Source organism: Panulirus ornatus, chromosome 30, assembly GCF_036320965.1.
Source record: "Panulirus ornatus isolate Po-2019 chromosome 30, ASM3632096v1, whole genome shotgun sequence".
NCBI classification, from domain to species: Eukaryota; Metazoa; Arthropoda; class Malacostraca; order Decapoda; family Palinuridae; genus Panulirus; species Panulirus ornatus.
Genome location: NC_092253.1, coordinates 9,791,992 through 9,813,165, shown reverse-complemented (window position 1 = coordinate 9,813,165; position 21,174 = coordinate 9,791,992). Strand labels below are relative to the sequence as shown.

The window sequence follows — 21,174 nt, the reverse complement described above, 5'->3', positions numbered from 1 at the left end:
CACTGTTGATGCAAGTAAGGGGGAGAGGTTGATCCATCACAACCACAAAAACAGATCTGCCAAAGAGGAAGCTAAATATGAGGGATGAAAGCCAAAAGAAGGGATCTTAAAGATGAGACCCCAATGCCAAACCCTGTCAATAACTTCGATTGGATATATCAAGGGCAACTACAAAGGATTCCCCAAAATGTTTCTGGAGTGATGACCAAACATTGATTAGAAAATATAATCCATGGATCTCGCAAGTGATCTGAGAGAAGGCATGAAATTCAAAGTATCTTACATGGGAGTTAAGGGATTCAGATACTTTGGAAATGGTAGATGGAAAGCAACAGGACAATAGTTTGAGCGGTTAGAATGGTCACGTTTCTTGGGGTGTACCAAAGCATGCTTCTTAGAAGGAAAAATTGTGGTTTTTAAACAAAAATGGATGAGATGAGCAAGCACAGGTGCAACTTCAGAGACACTCTTGGAACACAGTGATGGATACCATCAGACCATAAAGTTTGCTTGTGTTCATAGAGAAAAGTGCTTTTCGGACAGCCTGCCAGCTTGAAATATAAGTTTATGATGAAGGTGAAGCCTCATGGTTACACTTAATTTTTGGGATCAAACAAGGTTTTAAACTCCCAATCAAGGAAATGCTCCCTCATGTACTCAAAGGGCTCTGTCTGCAGTTGAGACACTGAGTTATAATGCTCTAATTCAAGGTAATATACTCACCAAGTTCAATTCCATTTGATCACAGAGCGTGTAGAACTTTTCAATGCTTTCTTCAAATTTTGCATGCTGTGCTTCTCCAGCATTTCTGTTGAAGATATTTACAGTAATATGCCATGTTACACAAAAATAATTTCTGGATTGAGTTCTTTAGGGGTGAAACAGTGAATCTGATCTACACAGATTTTACTGTATACTAAGTGGGGCATAAACTACTACCTTCCATAGTAAACGTTGCTGCCTTGGTTATAGGGTATATGACATAAAGCTTTAAGCTGTTAATCATCAATGAATCAATAAGTGTTTAAAAACAAGGAATGGCTAACAAATGATAGAGAGAAAAGTAGAAAAAGAAGTGAATGATTCATCAGCTGATGCTATAATTTTTCTGTGCATTGAGGACACTAAAAATATTATGTTAAGGATAACAACTGGAAAGAATAGCAGAAAAGGCATTAATACATTACTGGATTCAAATTTTATAAAATCACTGACTTCATATACAGTCATCAGCCCTCCATATAAAATGTAATGCAGAATTAACACCAGCTTATTCTTCAGATCCAAAACCTTATGGGTACTGCTGGTGTGGTTTTATGCTTATGCACTGAGTGTTTGAATCCTTGAAAAACATGTGAAGGAAAAAATTAACATAAGAAGCTCAATCAGCTGCTGTACCAGACCTTGTGAGCTGAATAACTGTTTGGAGAGAAGAGTTGGCTCAATAAAAGCTCTGTATGATACAAATTGGCAGATGATAGGCCATAGCTGCAGGCTGAGTGGTTGATCCACTAAGTGCATCTACATTAATGAACTGTCATCATTTCAAAAAAATGAATTAATATAATGGGTAGGTAGTACAGCATTATGTGATGTAAGGAAGAAACTTTGCATGTTATCCTCAGAATAAGAAAAACAAAACTGAAGGAACATAAACAGATGCTGACTGTGTAATTCATAAAGTAAGGAACCTCTGTAAATACAAAACAACACCTTTTGATTGTCATGACATTTTCTTTTCAAATAAGTTTGCCCTTTCCTGCACAAGCGAGGTGTTTATGCAAATTCAGATATGAAAAGTACCTGCTGCCTAAGTCGACTTGGTTGTTGCTTCCCAAGTTATTGGCAGCACACCCAAGGGCCTCCTGTGGACCAAAAATGTATTAGCATCCCTTGCCATATGAATAGCCAATTTTCAGCTGTAAAATTACAAATACTGTTTTCACTTTATTCCTAACATTGTGGTATATGTTCAGCAGCATGAAATTACAAGTGTTACAATGGTATATGTTCAGCAGCATGAAATTACAAGTGTTACAATAAAGCTACCAATAAATGACAATAGCTGTTCAAAATATCACCATTTTGAAAAGTTTCATAAACACAGTGTCATCTTTTTAGAGGAGTACAATAAAGGCAACAAACACACACAAAAAAGGGACAGGGAAAAAAAGGTTAGAATAATTCCAGGATTTGAAGAAATGGTGGATGAAGAAGAAAGAAAAGAAAGACAAGGAAGTTGAAGGGAAGAAGGTTCAAAGATGATAAGTACTTAACCAATGCTTGGATACACATGCTCATACAAAGGCAAACTGAAATTGGGATGAGGAAGAATTTTGAAAAAATATATATCTTGGTGAGCTGGGAAGCAGAGGCTTGAGAGATTCATGGGAAATGTGAATGCAACATTTGAGTGGGAGAGTGTTTGCGTGCATGATCCGAATGTTTGGATTTGCTTTAACAATAGTTATTTTGCCATGTGCTAGGTAAGAGTAAAGCAGTTAAAATTTTTTTGTGTGTGTGGACAACTGGGAAAAGAGGCTGAAGAGAGGTAGTGTGGAAACAAAATAGTTTAAGAATATTAATGCAAACATATGGTTGAGCTTACTTAAATGTGAGAGTAGCCTGCTAGATCCCAGTGTATTTTGGGTACACTACCTTGTTTACATACCACTTTGCATACCAAGGGTTTGTGTTGAAGCGATACTCTGAATTAGTATAGAAGGTAGTGTTTAATCTATTCAAAGAAATGTTTCATGCTCATCCCTTAAAAGTGTGATGATTAGTTTTAAGCAAAGTTGTATTATATATGTTCTTCAATATTTTGAGTGTTTTGGTCCTATTTTATTAGTGTAGTGACAAATCTTATTGTCCTATTTTGTAGTCCCTGCAGCATAAGCATACATGATTTGGAGGCCAGTAGCTTGGGAGTAGCACAGTATGGGAAGGAATGCTGGAATCTATATGTTTGTTAAAGCAGCTTTCCCATGTACCATTCTTGTTTAGATGGTCCACTACAAACCCAGTAAAGTCCATGTGTGGCCAAGTCCTGAACAGTTCTTTCTGCTTTTATGCTGTGCATGTTTCCTTTCAATGTGTGATTAGGTTTCTTTTTCTAATACATTAACTTTTTTTTTTTCTTTTTACTGTACTCCAATATATTTCAAATGGTGAGCTTAGGTGCATCCTTAAAACAATTTTGAATTGACATCTCTTTTTGTGGTCACTGGTAAAGACAGAGAGGAAAGGAATTTAAGCTGGGAGTCACAAAATACTCCCTGAAAGAGAAAACACTGACAAGTAAAATCAGAGCACCTTAGTTTTCAAAATTCCATCATTTGCATTTTGCAAGTAGCCTACATGTCACTCACCATGAGGGCTTCTTTCACCTGTCCATAATGGTTTTTAACGCGGCTTATGCTATCCAACTTATATTCTTGCTGTTGACTGGACTGATGTTGCTGCTGCTGCTGCTGTGATTGCTGTTGTTGTTGTTGTTGCTGTTGCTGCTGCTGTTGTTGCTGCTGATCCTGAGCCTGCTGACTCTGTTGAAGGTTCTGTTGTGACCCTGATGATGGTATGCAAAATCAATCAATCAATTGCTTGATAGATCATAAACGTTTCCTTCACAGGGAATACATCTGAGGTGATTTGCAAGTGCAAGACATCTGACCCAGTGACCTTCAATGAGAGTTAACATCAAAGCAAAATGGAATCTGAATTTCCTTGATCATATAATTCTGTTTGCAGCTGTCTAGTAACAACTACCAATGCTCTGGTTTTGAGGCCTGAGTATTTGTTGTGTGATAAATCCTGTGTGGATATGAGGTGCTCCACACACGATCTTGTACCTGCTAATAAGTGGCTGTCACATGTCTTAGAACTGCCACTCTTACCCCTTGTCATGAGGAATGCATTCCACAAACAATCTTGTACCTGGTATTAATAAGTAGGTGTCACATGTCTTGGAGCTCCACTCTTACCTACTGTCATGAGAAATGTGTCTGATTAATTTAATCAGTTTTGGTAGAAAATACATGTTTGTAAAACTGATAGTTGCATCTCTCAGGTTCTGTATATAGAAATAACTTATGGTTCTGGAAGATACACACATCAATGATCTCTTCTTACATGAATAAAGTAATTAATGCTGAAAGAGCATGAATTGAAGCATAATTCATAATGACTGTAGGGAGGGCTATGAGCTAGAAAATGTGGGACATTACCAAATATCATTCTATAAAAATTATGGCACCAAATCATGCTCCACGGGTATTTCTGTAATCACAACACACTGTATAAAACATAGCTTTATTAACTGGCTTAGAAATAGTCACCACAATCGGCCAATGGGTTGATAAACAAACTTTTCATATTTGGTTTGAAAAACGTTTCATATTGCTCTATATATTTGTTACTAATGAATTCAACTAATATCAGGACACGACCGTAGTTCTTACCCATGCCAGGCATCCCACCATGTTGACTTTGCTGCATTAAAGCTTGCTGCTGCTGCTGAGCCTGTGCCTGAGACATCTGAGTGTTCATCATTTGAGAATTCATTTTTCTTGCGATAAAATTCAAATCAATATTACTATACCGATAGACCGGCCAAGACCACAACTGTCTATACCTGGTTTGCCAGGAGCTCCCGAAAAACGTTGAAGAGACAGCTTAGGTCTTTAGGATGAGCACGCAAATGTGTCAGTGATAACAAGGATTCACGGCAGCTCAAACCTGCGTTGTTTTGAAGGCAGCTAACACTGGGCCAGCGATCATTTTGCTGGCGTAGATTTTATCAACGTATACTCGTGCAGCGCTCACTCATACTGCTAACACTCCGGCAATGAACATAGAATAAGTACACATTTAACCCATGGGAATTAGACTAACAGACTCATAGTTAATATAAACTTATCCAGAGTATATTTAGGATGCACATAATCAGCCAGCATATTCATATACCAGACTACGTAAATAGGCCTCGCTCATAAGTTTGCTAGCGCACATTTGCAAGGGTACCTAACCAGAGCAGACTCTGTCAGCGCATAATCAGCCGGCATACTACCAGCCAGCGCATTTTATCTAGATAGGCTGTTACTACGGTATACAAACCAAGGTATCTATCTATCTATCTATATCTATCTATCTATATATATATATATATATATATATATATATATATATATATATATATATATATATATATATACACACACGTCTCTAACGTGGGTCACTCATTCTTTCTATATGTTCAAACCATTTTAGCATACCCATGTAAATATGTAGCTCCTAATTCACCATCACACGGTATGAAAATAGATATTTTTTTACGAAAAAAAATAACGATATTATGAAATCTAGGGAGTTTCAATTGATAATTGTGAGTATCTGTAAGACGATGTTTTTACCGCCAGCTTGACGTCGGCCCAGCCACAGGTGAACGGGTCTAGTGTAAGATTGCAGATTTCCTTCTCATCGATATGATCGACCTGCCATAATTTTGAGATCGAGGTGGGAAAAAAATGGCATTTAATCGGTGCTTGACATCTCTTCGGTACGTGGGCCGGACCCGTCTAGGGTTAGGAACACTATTACGAGACACGAACCTTGGAAGTGGTAGAGCCTCGGTGCCTGGGCCCAGGATTCTCCACACCACTGGGGTTGTCCCCCATGGAATCCAAGGATTACCCCGGGGTCGACATACCATTCCCGAAACGCGTGAACAGGTAAGTTTTAAAAGATTTATTACCCCCTCTTTCCCCCCCATAAGCTGGAGTTTTACCTGAGTGTGTTCATCCATCCCCCCCCCCCCCCCTCATAATGGCTTGCTAATGAAACCTTAACAAACTTAAGGAATTCATGATCAAAACAACTGTAATAAATCTCCGCCGCTTAGGTGAGATTTCAATAGGTTCTTATGATTTCTGATGGGTGTTTCTTTCACCTGCTTGTACGTCAACCCCCAGCATTTCCCTGTTGAATGTTTGATGACGTTGATTGATACAAGATACTCCAGTGCAGTCTCCATCTTATGTATTTTGTTCATTAACGGAATATCCAAAGCTGATTTTATTTTTTAGAGTGTACTATTTTTAGGATAAATCACCAGTTATGAAACTTGAGTTTGACTAAGTTAGTAGTGGTGATCAAAACTTGATGGTCATACCCATGATTGAGCATTGCGCAACTACTTGCAAATGTCACCAAGCAGGCAAGAGACTGAACGTCCATTTAATCCCTAGCAAAGGTTGAATATACTGTAGGAATATATTTACCATGTATTTCACCCAGTGGTTGAGGTTTTCGTATTGTAATTTATCAGTTTAGCTTCATATGAGAAAGGGCTATGGGGTATGGCTGATTATGTTTTATATGCTTTATATTCTTTAGTATGATTTCAGAAATACCTGCACAGTTTGACTTGCAGCATTATACTTCATTGAATGATGCTGATAAAAAACTACGATAGTTTTTCGGGAAAGTAGGGATTAGAAAGAAATCAATTAATGCACTTATAAAAACTCAACAAAACCCATGAAAACCTCACCTTAGTTCCCTAGTAAAGATATATTTTAGTATACAGTATTCATATCGAAATATACCGATCACGCCATGAAAATGTATTGACATCATGGTGCCAGATTTAAATGAATAGTTGACACCGTGCCTCCAAGCAGCAGATAAAGCTGGTGTAATTCTGTCATTTTGGCGTAGGGGAGTTTGTTAATGTTTTATAATGGCAGTATTAACATTTCCATTAATTAACCTTTTATTTACCCTTATCATTTTATCTAATATTCATTGAAATATGATGCTTTAGATCATGCGCTGCAAGTATTTCTCTAATCACAATAAGACATACAAAACATCAAAAACATAAATAGCTATTTTCCAAAGCCAATTTTGATGTGAAACTTAACTGAAACTTGTAAATATATATGATATTTCTAAATGTATTGGGAAATGTTTAGTTTATTTTGGTATCGAAAGTTGCTTTTGATGCTGAGTGATTATGTTCTGTAATGCTCTATATAGTAGCAATTGTGGTCTGTGATTTACAGAATTGTATTATATTGAACATTATTAGGTAGGTGATTGTGGAGGGTTTGTATAAAAAAGATGGTATTGGGTTAATGTAAGGGTTGCAAAGTGCTTGTAAAACATCAACAGAACTTCACCTGATGTTCTCATGTATCTGAAATGGTTTGTTGAAATATACTAACATTTAAATGATCTGGCAAAGGGGATCAGATAGGTTATTGGTGGGGAGGTTGGATAGTGACATGCAGGGCTGCTTGGCCAGATGTCTGTTTGTTCTCATTCGTTTGCAGTTGCACGGTGCTGAATCATGGTTGTGAGTGGTATAGTTAGAATAGAATATTAAACATCAAGATAGATCATCATAAAGAATCAGGTGGGTGTATGTTGTCGGCCATCTGCGAGACCCTTAATTTGCAAATAGCAGTCCATTTGAGTGTAATCTATCTGTATCTATATACTTAACCTTACATACCTCCAGTACTCTTCCACTTTATTTCAATATTTCACAGGCAGCCTTCCTCTCACATACACTTTCCTTGTAAACTTTTCCTCTTGCATTCTTTCTATATTTATTATACATAATCTCTCTTTCCTACATCAACATTGTAGTCCCAGGAAACAGACAAAGACTAGCCCATCCACTCATATATATATATTTTCCAAAAGAAGGAACAGAGAAGGGGGCCATATGAGGATATTCCCTCAAAGGCCCAGTCCTCTGTTCTTAACGCTACCTCGCTAATGCGGGAAATGGCGAATAGTATGAAAAAAAAAAAATATATATATATGCGGCGAGGTGGCGATGGGAATGAATAAAGGCAGACAGTGTGAGTTGTGTGCATGGGTATGTATGTATGTGTCTGTGTGTGTATATATATGTGTACATTGAGATGTATAGGTATGTATATTTGCGTGTGTGGACGTGTAGTGTGTGTACATTGTGTATGGGGGTGGGTTGTGCCTTTCTTCGTCTGTTTCCTTGCGCTACACCTCGCCAACGCGGGAGACAGCGACAAAGCAAAATAAAGTAAATAAATATATATAATATAGATATATATATAGATATATATATATATATATTATATATATATATATAATAAATATATATATATATATATTTTTTTTTTTTTTTTTTTTTTTGCTTTGTCGCTGTCTCCCGCGTTTGTGAGGTAGCGCAAGGAAACAGACGAAAGAAATGGCCCAACCCACCCCCATACACATGTATATACATACGTCCACACACGCAAATATACATACCTACACAGCTTTCCATGGTTTACCCTCCAGACGCTTCACATGCCCTGATTCAATCCACTGACAGCACGTCAACCCCGGTATAACCACATCGCTCCAATTCACTCTATTCCTTGCCCTCCTTTCACCCTCCTGCATGTTCAGGCCCCGATCACACAAAATCTTTTTCACTCCATCTTTCCACCTCCAATTTGGTCTCCCTCTTCTCCTCGTTCCCTCCACCTCCGACACATATATCCTCTTGGTCAATCTTTCCTCACTCATTCTCTCCATGTGCCCAAACCATTTCAAAACAACCCTCTTCTGCTCTCTCAACCACGCTCTTTTTATTTCCACACATCTCTCTTACCCTGACGTTACTTACTCCCATATATGCACAGAGTACATATACATACACACACAGACATAGACATATATATGCATGCACATATTCATGCTGCCTTCATCCATTCCTGGCCCCGCCACACATGAAATGGCAACCCCCTCCCCCCGCACATGCACGAGGTAGTGCTAGGAAGAGACAACAAAGGCCACATTCATTCACACTTAGTCTCAAGCTGTCATGTTTAATGCACTAAAACCACAGCTCCCTTACAACATCCAGGCCCCACAAAACTTTCCTTGGTTTACCCCAGATGCTTCACATACTCTGGTTCAGTCCATTGACAGCATATCAACCCCGGTATACTACATCGTTCCAATTCACTCTATTCCTTGCCCTCCTTTCACCCTCCTGCATGTTCAGGCCCCGATCACACAAAATCTTTTTCACTGTACCATCAGTGAATAACAACTGACTCACTCCCCAAGCCCTCTCATCCTCAACAGACTGCATACTTGCCCCTCTCTCCAAAATGTGAAATATAAACCATCTTTTACAGTGGATTTACTATAGTTTTTCCTGAATTTGCTCATACTGGGCTTTTTGTAGGAAGATAACCCTTGCCATAAATTAGGGACATCAGTAAAGCTGCGCATATGCCAACCCTGCTTTTATACACCTTCACCAATCTCTGTTGCTTTCTCAGAATGACAGCTTTAAGTTGCATGAAGACACCTTTTTATGGCATTTTTCTGGTTCAAGCCACACTAGTTCATATTCTATTAATGAAGTTGTGGATTAGGGTTTACATAAAGCAATTCTATTGAGTTACATGTTAATGTGTAAGTACTGTATTTTGATACTGCTCCTCATTTTGGCAGGTGGAAGTGTCCACTGCAGAATGGTCATATGTAGAGCGTCTGATGCATCCAACTGCCATACCAAAAACCATGTGCAATGCCAGGTATTTAGTGCACTTTTTATTATCCTAACACGTGAGCTGAAGGTACTGAAGCTCCAATGTCTTGCCCAACCATTGCTTGGGACTCTATAAAGTGTATAGTACCACAGATCACTGTAATTTTGGGTATCGATTAGGTAGCTGCTGATCTCATTACATTAACTTTATCAAAAATTTCCCTCAGCTTTAAAACTCTTCTACTTTTGATATTATTTATTTATTATACTTTGTCGCTGTCTCCCGCGTTAGCGAGGTAGCGCAAGGAAACAGACGAAAGAATGGCCCAACCCACTCACATACACATATACATACATACATGTCTGCACACGCTTGTGTACATACCTTTACATCTCAACGTATACATATATATATACACACAGACATATACATATATATACACATGTACACAATTCATACTGTCTGCCCTTATTCATTCCCGTCGCCACCCCACCACACATGAAATATCCCCCTCCCCCCGCATGTGCGTCAGGTAGCGCTAGGAAAAGACAACAAAGGCCACATTCATTCACACTTAGTCTCAAGCTGTCATGTTTAATGCACTAAAACCACAGCTCCCTTTTCCACATTCAGGCCCCACAGAACTTTCCATGGTTTACCCCAGACGCTTCACATGCCCTAGTTCAATCCCTTGACAGCACATCGACCCCAGTATACCACATCGTTCCAATTCGCTCTATTCCTTACACGCCTTTCATCCTCCTCTTATGTTCAGGCCCCGATTACTCAAAATCTTTTTCACTCCATCCTTCCACCTCTAATTTGGTCTCCCACGTCTCCTCGTTCCCTCCACCTCTGATACATATTTGTCCTCAAACATTAAATTTCCAACACATCCACCCTCCTCTGCATAATCCTATCTACAGCCCATACCTCGCAACCATATAACGTTGTTGGAACAACTGTTCCCTCAAACATACCCATTTTTGCTCTCCGAGATAATGTTCTCGCCTTCCACACATTCTTCAATGCTCCCAGAAGCTTCGCCCCCTCCCCCACCCTGAGACTCACTTCCGCTTCCATAGTTCCACCCGCTGCTAAGTCCACTCCCAGATATCTAAAACACTTCACTTCCTCCAATTTTTCTCCATTCAAACTTACCTCCCAGTTAACTTGTCCCTCAATCCTACTGAACCTAATTACCTTGCTTTTATTCATGTTTACTCTCAGCTTTCTTCTTTCACACACTTTATGAAACTCAGTTACCAAATTCTGCAGTTTCTCACCCAAATCAGCCACCAGTGCTGTTTCATTAGCCTGCAACAACTGACTCACTCCCCAAGCCCTCTCATCCTCAACAGACTGCATACTTGCCCCTCTCTCCAAAATGTGAAATATAAACCATCTTTTACAGTGGATTTACTATAGTTTTTCCTGAATTTGCTCATACTGGGCTTTTTGTAGGAAGATAACCCTTGCCATAAATTAGGGACATCAGTATAGCTGCGCATATGCCAACCCTGCTTTTATACACCTTCACCAATCTCTGTTGCTTTCTCAGAATGACAGCTTTTAGTTGCATGAAGACACCTTTTTATGGCATTTTTCTGGTTCAAGCCACACTACTTCATATTCTATTAATGAAGTTGTGGATTAGGGTTTACATAAAGCAATTCCATTGAGTTACATGTTAATGTGTAAGTACTGTATTTTGATACTGCTCCTCATTTTGGCAGGTGGAAGTGTCCACTGCAGAATGGTCATATGTAGAGCGTCTGATGCATCCAACTGCCATACCAAAACCATGTGCAATGCCAGGTATTTAGTGCACTTTTTATTATCCTAACACGTGAGCTGAAGGTACTGAAGCTCCAATGTCTTGCCCAACCATTGCTTGGGACTCTATAAAGTGTATAGTACCACAGATCACTGTAATTTTGGGTATCGATTAGGTAGGTGCTGATCTCATTACATTAACTTTATCAAAAATTTCCCTCAGCTTTAAAACTCTTCTACTTTTGATATTATTTATTTATTATACTTTGTCGCTGTCTCCCGCGTTAGCGAGGTAGCGCAAGGAAACAGACGAAAGAATGGCCCAACCCACTCACATACACATATACATACATACATGTCTGCACACGCATGTGTACATACCTATACATCTCAACGTATACATATATATACACACACAGACATATACATATATACACATGTACACAATTCATACTGTCTGCCCTTATTCATTCCCGTCGCCACCCCACCACACATGAAATATCCCCCTCCCCCCGCATGTGCGTCAGGTAGCGCTAGGAAAAGACAACAAAGGCCATATTCGTTCACACTCAGTCTCTAGCTGTCATGTATAATGCACTGAAACCACAGCTCCCTTTCCACATTCAGGCCCCACAGAACTTTCCATGGTTTACCCCAGACACTTCACATGCCCTGGTTCAATCCATTGACAGCACGTCAACCCTGGTACATCACATCGTTCCAATTTACTCTATTCCTTGCATGCCTTTCACCCTCCTGCATGTTCAGACCCTGATCACTCAAAATCTTTTTCACTCCATCTTTCCACCTCCAATGTGCTCTCCCACTTTTCGTCGTTCCCTCCACCTCTGATACATATATCCTCTTTGTCAATCTTTCCTCACTCATTCTCCCCATGTGACCAAACCATTGCAAAACACCCTCTTCTGCTCTCTCAACCACACTTTTTATTACCACACATCTCCCTTACCCTTTCATCACTTACTCGATCAAACCACCTCACACCACATATTGTCCTCAAACATCTCATTTCCAGCACATCCACCCTCCTTCGCACAACTCTATCTTTAGCCCAAGCCTCGCAACCATATAACATTGTTGGAACCACCATTCCTTCAAACATACCCATTTTTGCTTTCCAAGATAATGTTCTCGACTTCCACACAATCTTCAACGCTCCCAGAACTTTCACCCCCTCCCCCACCCTGTGATTGACTTCCGCTTCCATGGTTCCATCCTCTGCCAAATCCACTCCCAGATATCTAAACCACTTCACTTCCTCCAGTTTTTCTCCATTCGAACTTACCTCCCAATTGACTTGTCCCTCAACCCTACTGTACCTAATAACCTTGCTCTTATTCACATTTGCTCTCAGCTTTCTTCTTTCACACATTTTACCAAACTCAGTCACCAGTTTCTGCAGTTTTCACCCGAATCAGCCAAAAGTGCTGCATCATCAGCAGACAACAACTGACTGACTTCCCAAGCTCTCTCATCCACAACAGACTGCATACTTGCCCCTCTTTCCAAAACTCTTACATTCACCTCCCTAACAACCCCATCCATGGAGACATCACGCACCCCTGCCGTAAACCAACATTCACTGAGAACCAATCACTTTCCTCTCTTCCTACATGTACACATGCCTTACATCCTCGATAAAAACTTTTCACTGCTTTTAACAACTTACCTCCCACACCATATATTCTTAATACCTTCCACAGAGCATCTCTATCATTTCTATCATATGCCTTCTCCAGATCCATAAATGCTACATACAAATCCATTTGCTTTTCTAAGTATTTCTCACATACATTCTTCAAAGCTAACACCTGATCCACACACCCTTTACCACCTCTGAAACCACACTGCTCTTCCCCAATCTGATGCTCTGTACATGCCTTCACACTCTCAATCACTACCTTCCCATATAATTTCCCAGGAATACTCAACAAACTTATACCTCCATAATTTGAGCACTCACTCTTATCCCCTTTGCTTTTGCACAATGGCACTATGCAAGCATTCTGCCAATCCTCAGGCACCTCACCATGAGTCATACATACATTAGATAACCTTAACAACCAGTCAACAGTGGTCACCCCCTTTTTAAATATTCCACTGCAATACTATCCAAACCCGCTGCCTTGCCGGCTTTCATCTTCCACAAAGCTTTTACTACCTCTTCTCTGTTTACCAAATCATTCTCCCTAACCCTTTCACTTTGCACACCACCTCGACCAAAACACCCTATATCTGCCACTCTATCATCAAACACATTCAACAAACCTTCAAAATACTCACTCCATCTCCTCACATCACCACTACTTGTTATCACCTCCCCATTAGCCCCCTTCACTGATGTTCCCATTTGTTCCCTTGTTTTACGCACTTCATTTACCTCCTTCTAAAACATCTTTTTATTCTCCCTAAAATTTAATGATACTCTCTCACTCCAACTCTCATTTGCCCTCTTTTTTGCCTCTTGTACCTTTCTCTTGACCTCCTGCCTCTTTCTTTTATACATCTCCCACTCATTTGCATTATTTCCCTGCAAAAATTGTCCAAATACCTCTCTCTTAATTTTCACTAATAATCTTACTTCTTAATCCCACCACTCACTACCCTTTCTAATCTGCCCACCTCCCACACTTCTCATGCCACAAGCATCTTTTGCACAAGCCATCACTGCTTCCCTAAATACCTCCCATTCCTCCCCCACTCTCCTTATGTCCTTTGTTCTCACCTTTTTCCATTCTGTACTCCGTCTCTCCTGGTACTTCCTCACACATGTCTCCTTTCCAAGCTCACTTATTCTCACCACTCTCTTCACCATAACATTCTCTCTTCTTTTCTGAAAACCTCTACAAATCTTCACCTTTGCCCCCTTAAGATAATGATCAGACATCCCTCCAGTTGCACCTCTCAGCACATTAACATCCAAAAGTCTCTCTTTTGTGTGCCTGTCAATTAACATGTAATCCAATAATGCTCTCTGGCCATCTCTCCTACTTACATACGTATCCTTATGTATATCTCTCTTTTTAAACCAGGTATTCCCAATCACCAGTCCGTTTTCAGCACATAAATCTACAAGCTCTTAACCATTTCCATTTACAACACTGAACACCCCATGTACACCAATTATTCCCTCAACTGCCACATTACTCTTCTTTGCATTCAAATCTCCCATCACTATAACCCGGTCTCGTGCATCAAAACTACTAACACACTCACTCAGCTGCTCCCAAAACACTTGCCTCTCATCATCTTTCTTCTCATGCCCAGGTGCATATGCACCAATAATCACCCATTTCTCTCCATCCACTTTCAGTTTTACCCATATCAATCTAGAGTTTACATTCTTACACTATCACATACTCCCACCACTCCTGTTTCAGGAGTAGTGCTACTCCTTCCCTTGCTCTTGTCCTCTCACTAACCCCTGACTTTACTCCCAAGACATTCCCAAACCACTCTTCCCCTTTACCCTTGAACTTTGTTTCACTCAGAGCCAAAACATCCAGGTTCCTTTCCTCAAACATACTACCTATCCCTCCTTTTTTCTCATCTTGGTTACATCCACACACATTTAGACACCCCAATCTGAGCCTTTGAGGAAGATGAGCATTACCCGCATGACTCCTTCTTCTGTTTCCCCGTTTAGAAAGTTAAAATACCAGGAGAGAAGGGTTTCTAGCCTTCCACTCCCGTCCCCTTTAGTCGCCTTCTACGACACATGAGGAATGCTTGGGAAGTATTCTTTCACCCCTATCCCCAGGGATATTAGATTGATATAAAAATGCGATGGCCAAACTTAACCAAACAAAACATTATTGTGGCAGTAAATATGCCTTCTTTACCATTGCTTTTACTTTGATATCAAACCAGTGAAGATATTCACATAACATCTCACTCTGCCCACTTCTCTGTGGAGTCCCATGTCAATGAATTTGCTTCATTTTTTTATTTATAAACTGATTGTAAGCCAGGTGTTCCAGTACTCTTGTTTGTCTTCTTTTCCCTATCCAGTTGCTATAGCAGATTTCTCTTCATGGATGCAAGGAATGGTGTTCAGTTTATCATTTTCTGCTGTTCCTGAAACTTATTGGAAAGGGAAAGTGATTGTATTTGCTTCTCATTTCAATCACTTTCTGGTTTCACTGTATCGTTCATAAGGGTTAAGAAGGTTACTGGCATTTAGAACAACTATCAGTTGTAAATCCTCAGATGAATGAAGATGGGGTGGTTTTCCATGTGCCACAAGCTTTAACACTTCTCATATTATTTTTTTGTTTGTTTACAAGTGTTTGGGAGAACAAAATAGAACAGTTGAAGGTGAAGGGTGTGAGTGCTGATTTTTTTTTAATTAGTGATGGAGAGTGTTGGTAAAAAGAGAGGAGGTAGTGAATGTTTTGCATGGAAGAAAGTGTGACAGCATCAGCAGTGGATGGGATTGCTGGGTAATTTCTCAAGAGAGTTGTTGATGTTTTTTCTTTGGTGTTATTATCCTATATGTGTGTATGCTCCTTTATATTAATATGGTTTACTCATGAGTTTAGCCTATACATTTCCCCTAAGCAACATAACATTCTTCCCAACTCCCAGTATGCTTCAGTAAATGGAAAAGCATTGTCTATTTTAACTGTGATAGCTTCCATTCTTTTCTATCAGAGTTGTACATTACAGGAAAATGAACGATACCAGTTGACTAGTGCCATGGGAGAAACTAATCACTTTAATGTTGATATCTGGTTTATCCCTGGGGATAGGGGAGAAAGAATACTTCCCACGTATTCCCTGCGTGTCGTAGAAGGCGACTAAAAGGGGAGGGAGCGGGTGGCTGAAAATCCTCCCCTTTCTTGTTTTTTTTTTTAATTTTCCAAAAGAAGGAACAGAGAAGGGGGTCAGATGAGGATATTCCCTCTAAGGCCCAGTTCTCTGTTCTTAACGCTACCTCGCTAACGCGGGAAATGGCAAATAGTATGAAAAAAAAAAAAAAAAAAATGATTTTTAGGAATATAGTACCTCCTATTTCTCACATGAGTTATGAGTTAGATATTATTCTGGCTACTCAGGAGTGTCATGTGGTCATCAGTGGTTACATTAACTCAGTATGAAAAGGCAGCACTACCTGAATCACAACATAGTTCCTGGTTTTTTTTCAATAAGAGTAGAAGTCCTTTTTTATATGAAAAACACTAATTAAAATATTTAAGATAGCCGCTGATTCTCTCATATGACACTCATGATCAAACCATTAATCAGTACTTAGACAAGCAGTTATACTTGTATATATTTTGAACTTTATTAAATGTATCATTGTTGTCAGTCTGCAGTAAAATAGATGAAAATAGACTTGCTTTCTGTGATATTAAGAATATTTATTGTCCAGTGATTTAGATTAAAAAGGCTAATTAAGAATCTTGATAATTTTGACAAGGAAGGATAGTAAATCTCTTTGCTTATATACAGGTGAAGTGATGCCATCAGGTTGGGTTGCACCATCTGCAAAAATAGGAGATTACCCATACTTTGTCCCCAGATCTACAAATCATATGATACCTGTGTATTTGAAGCATGTGCAAATTTTGCAAAGGTAAGTTGACATATAAAACATTTACTCTAATAAAAAACTAAATGTTGTAGTGAATTAGAATCACATGACCATTTATGTAGCTGGTTAAGAGTTTTGGGATTAAACTACTTTCTAGAACAGCATATGATTTTTCTCTCTGATGTGATATAAGTAGCTGCAGTAATATGTTTGAAAAGGTCATTCTAATGCACTCTAGAATGATAGATGATAAACACTTTTAAAAAAGTGGCACAGTATATTAGCTCTTAGGAGAATATAGTGAGGGTCTTAATACATTGATGACATATATAGATTTCATATTTGCTTTGGATTAGGATTTCCAGGCCTGTGAAGAATCTATTTATATAAGGACTTCCCTAAAAGGCTCAGTCCTCTGTTCTTAACGCTACCTCGCTGAGGTGGGAAATGGCGAATAGCATGAAAAGAATAAAAAAATATATATATTATTATTATTTTTCCTTGGGGATAGGGGAGAAAGAATACTTCCCATGTATTCCCTGTGTGTCGTAGAAGGTGACTAAAAGGGAAGGGAGCAGGGGATTGGAAATCCTACCTTCTCGTTTTTAGTTTTCTTAAAGAAGGAACAGAGGAGGGGTCCAGGTGAGGATGTTCCCTCAGGGGCTCAGTCCTCTGTTCTTAGTGCTACCTCACTGATGCGGGAAATGGCGAATAGTATTCATATGTTTTTATATATTTTGCTTTGTAGCTGTTCTCCCATGTTAGCGAGGTAGCGCAAGGAAACAGATGAAAGAATGGCCCAACCCACCCACATACACATGTATATACATACACGTCCACACACACAAATATGCATACCTATACATCTCAACGTATACATATATATCCACACACACAGACATATACATATATACACATGTACATAATTCATACTGTCTGCCTTTATTCATTCCCATCGCCACCTCACCACACTTGAAATAACAACTCCCTCCCCCCTCATGTGTGCGAGGTAGCGCTAAAAAAGACCCCATTCGTTCACACTCAGCCTCTAGCTGTCATGTAATAATGCACTGAAACCACAGCTCCCTTTCCACATCCAGGCCCCACAGAACTTTCCATGGTTTACCCCAGACGCTTCACATGCCCTGGTTCAATCCATTGACAGCACGTTGACCCCGTTATACCCCATCGTTCGAATTCACTCTATTCCTTGCACTCCTTTCACCCTCCTGCATGTTCAGGCCCCGATCACTCAAAATCTTTTTCACTCCATCTTTCCACCTCCAATTTGGTCTCCCTCTTCTCCTCGTTCCCTTCACTTCTGACACATAAATCCTCTTGGTCAATCTTTCCTCATACATTCTCTCCATGTGACCAAACCATTTCAAAACACCCTCTTCTGCTCTCTCAACCACACTCTTTTTATTACCACACATCTCTCTTACCCTATTATTACTTACTCGATCAAACCACCTCACACCACGTATTGTCCTCAAACATCTCATTTCCAGCACATCCACCCTCCTTCGCACAACTCTATCCATAGCCTACGCCTCGCAACCATACAACATTGTTGGAACCACTATGCCTTCAAACATACCCATTTTTGCTTTCCGAGATAATGTTCTCAACTTCCACACATTCTTCAAGGCTCCCAGAATTTTCGCCCCCTCCCCCACCCTATGATTCACTTCCGCTTCCATGGTTCCATCCACTGCCAAATCCACTCCCAGATATCTAAAACACTTCACTTCCTCCAGTTTTTCTTCATTCAAACTTACCTCCCAATTGACTTGACCCTCAACCCTACTGTCCCTAATAACCTTGCTCTTATTCACATTTACTCTCAGCTTTCTTCTTTCACACACTTTACCAAACTCAGTCACCAGCTTCTGCAGTTCCTCACATGAATCAGCCACCAGCGCTGTATCATCAGCGAATAACAACTGACTCACTTCCCAAGCTCTCTCATCCACAACAGATTACATACTTGTCCCTCTTCCCAAAACTCTTGCATTCACCTCCCTAACAATGCCATCCATAAACAAATTAAACAACCATGGAGACATCACACATCCCTGCCGCAAACCTACATTCACTGAGAACCAATCACTTTCCTCTCTTCCTACACATACACATCCCGTACATCCTCAATAAAAACTTTTCACTGCTTCTAACAACTTGCCTCCCACACCATATATTCTTAATACCTTCCACAGAGCATCTCTATCAACTCTATCATATGCCTTCTCCAGATCCATAAATGCTACATACAAATCCATTTGCTTTTCTAAGTATTTCTCACATACATTCTTCAAAGCAAACACCTGATCCACACATCCTCTACCACTTCTGAAACCACACTGCTCTTCCTCAATCTGATACTCTGTACATGCCTTCACCTTCTCAATCAATACCCTCCCATATAATTTCCCAGGAGTACTCAACAAACTTATACCTCTGTAATTTGAGCACTCACCTTTGTCCCCTTTGCCTTTGTACAATGGCACTATGCAAGCATTCCATCCAATCCTCAGGCACCTCACCAGTCAACAATACAGTCACCCGCTTTTTTAATAAATTCCACTGCAATACCATCCAAACCTGCTGCCTTGCCGGCTTTCATCTTCCACAAAGCTTTTACTACCTCTTCTCTGTTTACTAAATCATTCCCCCTAACCCTCTCACTTTGCACACCACCTCGACCTAAACACCCTATATCTGCCACTCTATCATCAAACACATTCAACAAACCTTCAAAATACTCACTCCACTTCCTTCTCAGATCACCACTACTTGTCATCACCTCCTCATTAGCCCCCTTCACTGAAGTTCCCATTTGTTCCCTTGTCTTACGCACTTTATTTACCTCCTTCCAAAACATCTTTTTATTCTCCCTGAAATTTAATGATACTCTCTTACCCCAACTCTCATTTGCCCTCTTTTTCACCTCTTGTACCTTTCTCTTGACCTCCTGCCTCTTTCTTTTATACATCTCCCACTCATTTGCATTATTTCCCTGCAAAAATCATCCAAATGCCTCTCTCTTCTCTTTCACTATTAATCTTACTTCTTCATCCCACCACTCACTACCCTTTCTAATCTGCCCACCTCCCACACTTCGCATGCCACAAGCATCTTTTGCACAAGCCATCACTACTTCCCTAAATGCATCCCATTCCTCCCCCACTCCCCTTACCTCCTTTTTTCTCATTTTGGTTACATCCACACATGTTTAGACACCCCAGTCTGAGCCCTCGAGGAGGATGAGCACTCCCCGCGTGACTCCTTCTGTTTCCCCTTTTAGAAACCTAAAATATAAGGAGGGGAGGGTTTCTAGCCCCCCGCTCCCGTCCCCTTTAGTCGCCTTCTACGACATGTGAGGAATGCGTGGGAAGTATTCTTTCTCCCCTATCCCCAGGGATAGATTTGAGGTAAATGCATTTTTTTTTTTATATACCATTGATTTTATTATTGTAATTCAGGACTTATTTGCATGAATAGCCTCTGATTAAATAGATTTTAGACACCTTAGATACCTTTTTGTAACAGCTTGTCAGAACTCTACCCTAGGGTTTAATTTTTCTTTCTTTTATTTTATAGATTTATAACGTCGGTGAAACATGTTGAAGGCGATATTTTTGCTTTGGGTGAAGAATTGCAAGACTACTTACAGCAGCGCATCCCTAAGAAGTACATTATTGTACGTGTTCATGAGCCTCATCAAGTGATACAGATCAAAGGAAATTTCGTGGCTGAAGTGAAAGAATTCCTCTTAGAGAAAGGATTTTAGAAGTTCAGTTAATGTCATATGGGATGTGATGATTTAAGACTCATTTTCTCCAACTGAACTACAGAAGTTATGGTAATGGTTGTCTCATTCATAAGTAGTTCATTGTGGTATTAAAGTAGTCATCAAGTGCTAAGAATCTTTTGAGTAATCTTCAACTGTAGTGTTGATGGTAAGCACTTATAGTATTTATTTATTTCATATAAATTTGATTGATGGGAATTCACAAGGTGAAGAGGTGAAGTGTACCGATTTACTTTTAACGTATTCTTAACCCTAAGATTGGTGCCATTTTGTAATCAGCATTAAGAAGAGTTAGTCAAGAATAGTGTTGTATGAACCATAGTAGACCATTAAGTATTTAGTACAAATCCTTTTTGTTGAGATTAATCCCTAATTGGGTGCACTAGACTACTCTTGTAGTTATCTCATCGTTTAAAGATGAAGTAAGAAGGTAGGTATTTTGTTTATAGGATTTCTAGAAAGTTTTGTTAATAAAAGTATATATGATA

At 39.7% G+C, this 21,174-nt stretch overlaps 2 protein-coding genes across 3 annotated transcripts in view; one reads left to right on the top strand and one right to left on the bottom strand.

Moving 5' to 3' along the window:
- The window catches only part of LOC139758402 (mediator of RNA polymerase II transcription subunit 29-like), a 12,156-nt gene extending 7,396 nt beyond the window's left edge, over positions 1-4,760 (bottom strand). Inside the window, exons 1-4 of the mRNA XM_071679770.1 lie at positions 4,461-4,760; positions 3,372-3,568; positions 1,804-1,865; positions 724-808 (exon numbers count right to left, since the gene is read on the bottom strand). Coding sequence (XP_071535871.1) covers positions 724-808; positions 1,804-1,865; positions 3,372-3,568; positions 4,461-4,563 — 447 coding nt within the window. The 5' untranslated portion in view covers positions 4,564-4,760. The remainder of the gene's footprint in view (positions 1-723; positions 809-1,803; positions 1,866-3,371; positions 3,569-4,460) is intronic.
- Positions 1-21,174, top strand: part of mRpL49 (mitochondrial ribosomal protein L49) — a 24,837-nt gene extending 3,663 nt beyond the window's left edge. Inside the window, exons 1-5 of one of the 2 annotated variants that reach the window (XM_071679771.1) lie at positions 4,967-5,119; positions 5,418-5,729; positions 11,276-11,357; positions 16,791-16,914; positions 20,476-21,174. In XM_071679771.1, coding sequence (XP_071535872.1) covers positions 5,526-5,729; positions 11,276-11,357; positions 16,791-16,914; positions 20,476-20,665 — 600 coding nt within the window. In that variant the 5' untranslated portion in view covers positions 4,967-5,119; positions 5,418-5,525 and the 3' untranslated portion in view covers positions 20,666-21,174. Of the gene's footprint in view, positions 1-4,966; positions 5,120-5,417; positions 5,730-11,275; positions 11,358-16,790; positions 16,915-20,475 lie in introns of those variants that run through there. The other variant, XM_071679772.1, reaches the window with a different exon arrangement.